This window comes from Idiotropiscis lumnitzeri, chromosome 13, assembly GCF_059441095.1.
Source record: "Idiotropiscis lumnitzeri isolate Australia: NSW breed Sydney's pygmy pipehorse chromosome 13, RoL_Ilum_1.0, whole genome shotgun sequence".
In the NCBI taxonomy this organism is placed as follows: Eukaryota; Metazoa; Chordata; class Actinopteri; order Syngnathiformes; family Syngnathidae; genus Idiotropiscis; species Idiotropiscis lumnitzeri.
The window spans coordinates 15921685-15932437 of record NC_142403.1 but is presented as its reverse complement, the minus strand read 5'-3'; the positions used below and the strand labels follow the sequence as shown (position 1 = coordinate 15932437).

General features: G+C 41.9%; 1 protein-coding gene and 1 long non-coding RNA gene across 2 annotated transcripts in view; one reads left to right on the top strand and one right to left on the bottom strand.

Moving 5' to 3' along the window:
• Positions 1 to 3159: 3159 nt before the first annotated feature.
• gsx2 (GS homeobox 2) lies at positions 3160 to 7330 on the bottom strand. Its single transcript, XM_088313348.1, has 2 exons — positions 6874 to 7330; positions 3160 to 4391 (listed from the first exon to the last, which is right to left on the bottom strand). Exons 1-2 carry the CDS (start codon positions 7292 to 7294, stop codon positions 4039 to 4041), a joined length of 774 nt encoding a protein of 257 aa, XP_088169474.1. The 5' UTR covers positions 7295 to 7330; the 3' UTR covers positions 3160 to 4038.
• A 658-nt stretch (positions 7331 to 7988) lies between these two features.
• LOC148324697 (uncharacterized) overlaps positions 7989 to 10753 on the top strand; it is a 32768-nt gene continuing 30003 nt past the window's right edge. Inside the window, exons 1-2 of the long non-coding RNA XR_015846306.1 lie at positions 7989 to 8042; positions 8435 to 8486. This is a non-coding gene — a long non-coding RNA (uncharacterized LOC148324697). The remainder of the gene's footprint in view (positions 8043 to 8434; positions 8487 to 10753) is intronic.

The following is a 10753-nucleotide window of genomic DNA, read 5'->3' as shown; positions in this document are numbered from 1 at the left end:
CAATTTCAATTACAGCATTGTGTTGCGCAGCTAATAAATTATTTTTATGATGCAGCCTGGAACAGACGAATTTACATTTATTTCTTTGGGAAATTAAATCAACTTGGAATTTGTTTTTGTCACGTGATGAGAGTGAGTGAATGAGGTAGAGTTGACTATTTTTGGCGTGCGCTCCCAACTCCCCTTCCAGTTGTGTGCGGCGTTAATGCAGGGTGCAGTGGCGCATTGAGCTTGTAGAGGGCGCTCCAACACCGTCTTAGTCCCCAGCCTTTTTCGTTTACACACACGCGCCGTAACACACACTCACACTCACGCAGCCTGGCAAAGTGCAACAAAGTGGCGTCAGCTGTTTACCGTATATATAGCATTTTGATTGACATTCGACCCCCCTCCGACCCGAGGCTCTCCTCGTGGGTGCAGAAATGGGGGTCCTCGCTCGGCCCCATAGGCTCACCAAGCACCCCCTCCTCCAACATGCAGACGTTGGCTGGGCGCAATGACTTCCACATGTTAACTGAAAGAACACTGTCCTTGTTCTCCAAACAAAAGCGCACCGCCACAAAATGGTCGAGCATTGCACTTATGTGGGATTTTACACCGAGTGGTGTATTTATTTCACTTTTTTTTCCCTCTTTGGCGCGCTTAAAAATAACTAAACGAAAAAGTGTATAGTGAGTTTGGAAACTGTGTGTGACAAAGATCCAGATGCAGTTAACGACGTGTTCAATGTTGACATGCCGCATGGACTCGTTGGCCACTTAATTAGGGACACCTGCACCGTCTCATCCATCCATTGTCCTCAATTGGGTCCCGCGTGAGCTGGAGGGAGGGTGGGGCACACCCAGGACTGGTCGCTAGTCAATCACTCTCCCATTCACACACAATTGAATCCCCAATTGTTTGGAAATGTCACTTCTAAGAAGTGGTGCTAACTGAGGTACCTAATAAAGTGTCATTTGGCGGCACAGTTCATGCAGTTTGAAACTTTGATCAGTCAAAATGCATATTCCGATGTGTTCTCCATATTTGTATAGTCGCAAAATACTTACTCTTACAGTATCTGTCTTTTTCTAAGAATATAAATGCTTAACTTTGGTAATAAATACAACTTCAAAATCTGTCTGCATATACATTACTGTCCACCAGAGGTCTCTGTTGCAGATCGGGGGCACGGATCCAATATTTTTGCCTAAAATCAGATTTTCTTATTTGTATTAAGGAAAAAGTCTTTACAATCTTAAAAATGCCATTTATACGAATACTGTTTAAAATTTCCTTTGACATTTAAAATCATAAATTTTTTCTTGCGAGTTATGCCGCAATTATCCGACAGGCGTGACGTCACGTCCACCAAGTTCAGCTATTTCCAGATCCGGTCTTTTTTTTTTTTTTCGTGGGCCCGTCGTGCTGATGCGTAAATATATTACCGATTACGTAATGTCCCTAAAAGACATAAAAATGTAACGTGGTTTCACATCTCTGTTGGGAATTACACTGGAAATAATACTAATTTTCCCACGTCGGACGAGGATCGTCTGAGCATCCGCTATTTAAAATCCGAATCAAGCTCTCCAGAGCGTACAAAACAGCCTTTTGATAAATAATTGACGCCGATTGCTTGAAGACATGAACAAACCAACATCCGTTGCCAATGCGTGCCAAATTCCACTTCCGTTTCTGACGTCACTCCCGGAAACTCGACATTGCACTGTTTCCCCTCTCGTGTTCGTCGCGCGCTTTATTGGCTCTAGCGAGACGTCACCTGGCGATCAAATGCGTCGCGTTTACGTCCCTCCTCATCCTCCCTCTTTCATCCTCGTCAAAACGGCAGCTGCACTTGCGGCTCAAAGGACCCTCGTGTTAATTGTCTTTTGTCATGCGTAATTGGCCACTTTTTCAATGGCGCACGAGGGCTTCGCTGGAGCGCCTTAAAATGGACATTTGAGTTCATTTTGGACAGGTAAATATTTCCTCAGGGGTGGGCAAGTAAATGCTCTTATGATGATGATGATGATGATGACAGTAAACATTTGGAGAGAAAAAAAAAAAGCATGCAGGCCATTTATTTATGTATGACCCTGGAGTGGCCCCCAAACCTCGTACCCTTGCTCCAACACCTGCAAGGCAACGCTAATTCACTTAATAGGAACTTTAGTATATATTCATTAGGTGCCCCCTCCCCTATCACCCGATAATAATATATGATCAGCAGCAGAGTGTGAAAGGAGGGCATTTACTCCCCCCCCCCGCTGAATGGGAACCCCAAAAAGTTCACCTGCTTCCACTCTCAATTAGGAATATATCCCAAACTCTGAGTGAAACGAGTTAAATTAGGCGTCAGCTAATTTTTAAGCACCCCTACAGCCCCCACCCCCTCTCCCCTTAGCCTAATCCCCTTCCCATTCGTCCCCCCAAATTGAAAGGTTCAAATGGGCCCTAATGAAACAGTGACTAAAATTCGCCTTGTGTGGAACCCTGTCGATATCCCCCCCCCACCCTCAAAAGTGGTGTGAGCGTGCAGCCCCTCACATCAGGGGGTCTCCCCCTCGGGACAATCTAACCTGTCAAAGCCTTTGGCCACTTCTATATATCCTGTCCGTCGGTGGTGCTGCCCCAAATGGTCGGATACAATCAAGCGACGTGGGACCCCAAACGCAATTAAACTTGCTTTTTAAGAAACACCCGGAAAAAAAGGGAAGAAGAAAAAAGTTTTTTTTTTTTTTTTCCTTTTTCTCTTTCTCCCCAAAAGGGACCATTATCGCGATCGTTTGTGAGCACCGCTCGTAATTAACAAGGGCTTATGTCATGTAAATTGCTCGCGGGGATATAAAATATGGGAATGACGCAAGGGATTTGAGCAAAAAGTTCAGACATTGAAGTTAAAAAAAAACGGAATAAATTTTTTTTTTATTATTTTATGATACATAGTATGAAGCCAGTACGGTTGATATGAGTCAGTTTTCTTTTTCATTAAAAAAATAACACGCAATTATATTTCTGCATATGATTGTAACAATTACATTGAAATTTTAAATCCATCTCTCTCGCTCTTTCTCTCTCTCTATATTCATATATATCACATGCATTATAATGAGAAATTTGTATGTATTGTATAAATACTAAATGTGAAAACGACATCACTACTTTTGGCATGCGTATGAATTTTATTGAAACATTTGATTAAAAATGTCATATCTATTTCTGCACATAGCGCAAATACATACTTCTATGGGAGAAAAAAAGTGACATTACAAGTAAATTGTTTATTGCAATAAATACACATCATATACATAGCTTGCAAACACATGTTGCTTACGGGTTCCACACACAGGTTGTCCTATATGCTGTTTTATATTGCTTTGAAGGGTTTATTATCAACACACACACACACGAACACGCTCGCAGTGAAGGGTCAAAGTGGAAGACTTCCAGTTCTCAAACTTTTTGGGTCCAGTACCCTGAACTTGAACTGTGTGGAATTGAATTGAAGAGCTTCAGTTTGACAAAAGTAGTGCTTTGGCACCATCTTGAGGCATTTCGGTGCCGGGGAAGTGTGTTGAGGCCTGTCATCTTGACAAAAGTAGTGCTTTGTTGCCTTTTTTTGTGACATTAGTGCCAAGGAAGTGGAGGAGTATCATTTAGACAAAAGTAGTGCTTTAGAACCATCTTGTGGCTTCCATAAGCTCTTTTAAACAAACACTCAGAATAATTCTTGCAGAATTGTCCGATTCTTGCGATCTGTCACAGTAATTTCAGAGCTTTTGATTGGGCCAAAGATAAGCTAAGGAGGAGGATTTGTTTTATTTGCTCTGTAGTTTGATATGCAAACAATACGATTATTGCAAGTTAGTTGGCAGACCCTCAAGCTATGCCTTGTGGACCCCAGTTTGAGAACACTGTTACAGGAAATCCACTTGGAAAAGTTAATTTCTGTCAAAGCGTGCAAAGACATAATCAATAAAGTTTTCCTCTTCAACAGTTTTCATGCAGGTGGCGGCATTTGGCCCGTGGAGGTCACTTGGTCCAAATCTTCTCTAGTCACATGATGAGCGCCCCATCCTTCTCCTCAGTGGCCGAGGCGGGTGAGAGGGACTCCTCGTCTTCGGAGCGAGTGTAGCGCACGCCTGAGCACTTGCACCCGCCTCCCCCGGCGACGGCGTGGGAACTCCTCTGTGCCGCCTTGCCCTCTTTCTTGTGCTTGACGCGACGGTTCTGGAACCAGATCTTCACCTGCTTCTCGGACAGGCTCAAGTAGGTGGCGATCTCGATGCGGCGCAGGCGGGAGAGGTACATGTTGCTGGAGAACTCGCGCTCCAGCTCCAGCAGCTGCGTGCTGGTGAAGGCCGTGCGCATGCGCTTGCCGTTCTGGATGTGGCTGCCCTCTGAGGTACCTGTTGGCGGGAAAAAGTTGCAGGTTTAGGCCAAAGGGAGATGATTTTACCTATTCTGTTCAGGTGATTACACTTTATACTTAAAAAAATATATATCAGAACGTTACAAGGGGTCATTTTGACCCGCAACATAACAGGTGGGCTAAACGGGTCAATTTGACCCGTTATCCAAAAGTGTCAGGATGTGGGAAAAAAATCCCCCAAACCCTGAGATTGCATTAACTCCATTACTCCCTCTTAAAATCAATATTAGTGGTTGATTACACTCATTAAGCTTTATGTTAATTTGAGACACAGCAAGTGGATGAAGTGGGCCAATTTGACCCATTTTAATGTTATAAAGCCACTAATTGTCGTGGCTTAAGTGTTTAATCGCCTATTCATATTGCTTTAAAGAGGTAGTAAGGAATAAATATTTAGGTACAAACTATGTCGTTTAGGATTTATGATGCTTTTGGATAATGGGTCAAACTGACCCATTGTAAAGTGGTGGTAATCATGAATGTTAAAATAACACTTGTTGAGATTTTTTCCCCCTCTCTGACCCATTTACCCTCCTGTAATATTAAGTTGATTACACTTGGTGAACAATTAACAAAAACTTTCCAAGTTAGTTTGACCCACTGCATAGCAGCAGGATTAAAGGGGTCAATTTGACCCACACTTAAATCATAAAAGTATAAAGCGTGGTTTTAATACTGTAAATAACTTTGATTGCTTCATATGGGGAATACGTAATTAGATATAAATCCAATTTTTTAGGAGTTGAGTAATTTCGGACAATTTTGGGGGATAATGAGTCAACTTGACCCGTTGTTAGGAAGTAAAAGAAGTTTCATACAATGATGCCAAATGGAGATGATACTGAAGTTTAAGAGTTTTTTGTTCCATCCCTGACACTTTTAGGTAATTAGTCAAATTGTCACGTTGAACCATGCTGTGATTTGGAGTTAAATAGACTTAAGTCACAATGTTTTGAAATTAATTTGACCTATTGTAAAATTACAAAAGTGTTTTTATATGAAGTAGCCATACTTGTTGTTTTTAAAGGCGAGGAAGGAGTTAATAATTGGACTTAAACAAGGTTTAATGCAAGTTAATTTGTTTCTGACTCTTTTAGACAATGAGTTAAATTGACCAATTTTACTAACTTTCTCTGATGCGGGTCAAATTGACCCGTTGTATGTAGTAAGTGTAGTGTGATCAACAATAAATACTGAATTAAATAATGCCTAAGGGAGTTAATGATGAGATATTAACAAATGTAATTTTTCCTCTCTCTGAGTGGAATGGGTCAATTTGACCCAAAACATTACACGAGGGTTAAATGGGTCATTTGGACCCCTTGTAATTTTTTTTTTTTTTTTTAAATTGCAGTGGATAAAGTGCAGTCAATTCTAAATAGTGATTGGAATGCTGACTAATGGATTTCATGATGAGATATAAAAAAATAATCATTTAGATTATTTCTCTTTCTAGCACTTTTGGATAACGGGGCAGAATGACCCAGTCATATTGTTGCATGTCCGCGAGAAACTCATGTTAACAGAAGGACTCGTGTTTGAGCTCTAGAACATATTTTGAAAATGTGAGCAAATACTAGGAAGGGCATTGACATGATATCGGTGGCCATCAACGTTTATCAAAAAATACTGCCATAACTTTGACATACTGTACTGTTCACAAACTAATGATTGATAACAGACATCGATCAGAAATGCCCTTTGTTGATCAATAGTTTTTTCTTACTTTGGTTTATTCGGTGACATTAGTTTTTTAATTTACAGTTCATTGATTACATGCTTTGTTGTTTTGTTTTATTTACATTTATTCATGTCGACCCTGTTGCTTGTTAAATTCTCTAGAAATAAACTCAGATTGGATTGAATCCAAAAAGCAACTTTGAGCCAATCAGAACAGACCCATTCTAGGCCCTCAACCCACACGTTGGGAACCTTTGCTTCAGTCATACATCAAACAGGAACATGTTTTTGGGAAATGAAACGACATGTTATTGATATGTTTTGACCCAAGATATTTCATGATTCAAAATATAATTGCGTGCCGGATGGATGATCATTTTGAATTTGACATTTTGTACTTTACACATTGGTAATGTTACATTGTTGCGAGTTATTTCGCACGTTGGTCAACTTTGTCAACCTAAATCAATACATTCACCCAAAAATCCAAATGCCTCTTTGTCCTTCAAACAAGTTGTTAAAAAAAACTATTTCTTACAATGTAATTTTATTCTATTTTATTTCATTTTTGATTACCAACAAGAGCATCATTAACTGGTCATCTTATATCTTAATTAAAAATATTCTTTTGACTCATTTGGGGCCCGCAATCCACAGTTTGGGAACCTCTTGTTTCAGGAGCAATTCTATCGCAAGAGATTAAAATGAAAAAAATGTTGTTCAGGTGTGTCATGTAGCATCCCAAAAGTCAGGTAACTGTGACAAAAAGTGAGTCTTACCCATGGAGATGCAGTGGTACCTCCGCGGCTCGCTAAAAACGGACGCCGTGCAAACAGGTGCATGTCCCGGGTGTGCCAACGCAGCGGACTGGTGCTGGTGGTGGGCGAGCCGGTGGCAGTACTGCGCCGCCTCCACACCCGCGCCCGCACCCGCAGCGAAGTGACCCTTGAGGCTCGGCGCGCCGCTTCTGGACGCGTGGAGGTGCGTGGTGACGCACAGCGGGCACACGCAGAACGCGCCGCTCTTCCTGGACGGGCAGGCCGGCACCACGCCCGGCGTGTGCACGCTGATGGGCAGCAGGAAGTCGTGCGCTGCTGCCGCCGCGGCCGCCGCCGCCGTCACCGTCAGCGCCGCCGCCGGGTGTTCCGCCGGACGGGCGTCCTTGACGATGAGCGAATCCACGTAGAAGGATCTGGACATGGTTGGAGAGTCAACACGCTCCTCGGTTGCATGTGATGCCCCTCGGGAGCTCGCAAAGGTGCTTATGTTTGATGGCGCAACAAAAGGGGAGCGCGAGGAGGAGGGGGGGGGGGGTGGGGGGGTGTGGGTGGGCCCTGGCCAAAGCGTCACCCAACACCAGTCTTCTATAACATAAAACGCCCAGACAAACATCGCAATTTGCACTTTTTTTTTTTCCCCGCCATCATGTGTTTATTACACCTTCATTTTCTTGTTATAGTTTTCATATTTCCATATGTCTTTGCCAATTATTGCTGCAAATAATTATTTTAGTAAGAGATTAATATGCGGATTATTTTTTCACGAAATCATCGGGAAAAAAAAGTGCTTTAATTTCCAACCCTTCATTGAGTAATAGGACATTTGAAATTGACTGTGAAGAAAATGAACAAACTAATTACGACGCTGTTACTTATTAGTCCGAAAATAAGCAAACATGTTCATCGTAAATGCCAATTTCTAATTTGGTTCAACATGAAGATGATCAGTCTGCTTTCATGAAATTGGAGAATATTTACTGTTGAAAAACTGCAATTTGGACAGTTAAAAAAAAAGAGATATCTACAAGATTAATGTTGTGAAAAAAAAAATCATTGATTGAAAACAGCCAGAGAGAGAATTGTAAAGTGGCCTAATCTGCTTATTTTCCTTCTTACAGTTTACAACACCCAAGATCAAAGCAACCATGCTGGAACCGTTGACATAAAAAGTAAGTGAACTCTGTCTGTGGAAAAGGAAAATTTTATAATCCAAAGAATGCCACATCATCCACTGAACAAACATTTTCATTTTTGCTCCGTATGCAAAATATAAAAATAATAAGAAAATACATTTGTGTGGATATTGATCACAAATGTGTGTTAGTGAACACTTCTTCCCCCAGATAATACATCAACCTCACAGGTGTGACCTATCATGCACAGGTGTGCCTCAGGCTGCCATGCTGTAGAAAATACCTGAAAAATGTGATAAGCGGTGCAGATAATGGATGGATGTTTAGCACTTCCATCGTTTATGGAAAAGAAAAGCATCCAAAGCATACCACATCGCATGTCAATCAATTATCATCTCATGTGTTCACTTATTTTTCTCCATTTACAGGTGATGACCGAAGAACAAAGTTACGACATGGATTGTTGGCGCGAGCAGTTATGTGAGTTATCTATGAAAAAGTTGATAATCCAAAGCATACCACATCATATGGATGTCCACCTATGTCTTCTCAAATAATTATCAGTAAAGTACAAGTACATTAATGTGGTTGTAATCTGCCGTGGTGTCCAACAACATCGTTGCTAAAATTCGTATTTTTGCAAGCGATGACCGAATCCTCTCATTGAATCTCGATATGACGATAGAACCGATTCATTCCCTCGCAGTCCCGCAAGCACTTGAACCGAGCCCTCTAAAATTCTTTAATTTGGTATATTATTGCAAATGCGATTGTCAGAATTGCCGTAACCCGCATTATACGCCGTGTGTGTGATTTGGTCACTTCCAGCAATGCCGGCTTTGTGGCGCCGCGCCCGGCGCGTCTGCGTGGGGCTATTGGATGGCGATTAGGACTCAATTAGAAAGTGTTTATAAAGGTGGGCCGGCATTGGGGGTAAACAGGCAGTTATTCCAGAAATGCGTTAATCCCTCATCTTGTGACGATAATTAGCGAGGTTGATCCCACCCCCCGCACCCCCGCAGCAGCAGGCGGCCGGTCGGGTGGGTCACTACTGGCTTTAGCTTCTGCTTTCATCTGCCATGTAGCCTCTCGGACCCTCGGAATGACTTTGTGGTTCTGATCCAGAAACACTTTAACTGGCACCTCGAGGAATCATTTTTTTTTTCTTGCACGGATGTATATCTTGATGAAATTTGTATGTACGTATATTAGGGGTGCCTAACAGGACACCCCAGAATGCATTCGGTTGCACACTCTGGAAAGTTAGAAATCTTGATTCCCAAATTGGATCAGGACGCATAAAAAAGTCTCAAGGACCCATGCATGAAATTGAACAGGAAGTCAGCCATTTTGGTGTGAATCATATTTTTTTTTCACCTGCTTGAGCTCCCATCGAAAATGAGAAAAACAAAATTAGCCCCCGACACCTGAGGCACTGATTAACACAATTAGGTGGCGATTTCCGTTTTCATAGGACGCATGAAAAAGTCTCAAGGTCCCATGCACGGAATTGAGCAGGAAGCCATTTTGGTTTGAAGCAGACATTTCTCAGTAAACACCCACAGGAAAGTTTGAAAAAAAAAATAGCCCCTGGCACCAGTTTCACCACTGATTGCAAAAATTGTGTTTTTCATTACAAAAAAGATTAAAAAAGTCTCAAGGACTCATGCCGGAACTTAAAGTCAGCCATTTTTGTTTGAGTCAGTCATTTCTCTCTTACTCATTTAATCCCAGAAATTTTCACCCGAGGACACTCCTCAATTCCAGCGTTTTTCTGGAATTTGACTGATTTTGCAAGGCCAACAGAATATTGTGTTCTAATGCTAGGAGAAAAACGGAGCTATGACACACAAAAAAAGAAAAAGCTAAGACGTATAAATACGTCTTTGGGAGGCGGGGACTACATTTTTAAAAACGTATAAGTACCATTTATGGATTGAATGAGTTAATAGCATCCCCTGAAAAGATCAAATAAAAAATAACTACCCCGCTACCAAAGTTAGATTATTTCAACCCTTCTGTAAGATGATTAGTTATACCAAAAAAAATTGGAACCCCCTTTTTTTTTGTCTATTTCTTTAAAAGATCTCATGTTGCTTCTAACTTTCCCTAAAATCCTTTCAAACGTTACTGTCACATCACACACAGAACATAATTGCTATAATAAAGCAAGGCCGGTGTGTGACATGTATGCGCACACACACACACACACACACACACGCGCACACCCCCCCACACACACACAGCCATTACAGCAAAGCAAACAGTGTTTGTGTTTCAGTGCAAGAGCAGCGCTCCAGCCAAGCGGAATGATGCGTGGCGTGCGCCCCCCCCACCTCTCCCCTCCATCACACACGATATTATTTTTCCATAATTCTGCACGATAAAATTTCATTGTCTATTAAGTAATCCCCCAAACGAGGCCCTTTATGAGGCTATAATGAGGCCTAATTGCCGAGGCTAGTGGAGCCACGTGGAAGGGTTTAGCAGGCATTAAGCCGCCGGGTACCGAGCAGCACAGGCTGTTACCTCGCCATTACTTTCATAATTCAAGGAGAAAATTAGTCCATTTAAGGGCAAAAAAAAAAAAAAGGGATACCGTATGATTCCTTTTTATTCTGCTCGGGGGGATATGGCCGGCCTCTCCATTTTATTTCAACAATGGAGGACATTCGTGCTCGGGTGTCCATCTTTGATTAGGTAAATTTGTTTTGAGAGGAAACGTGTCGTGGTAAATGAATAGTTGG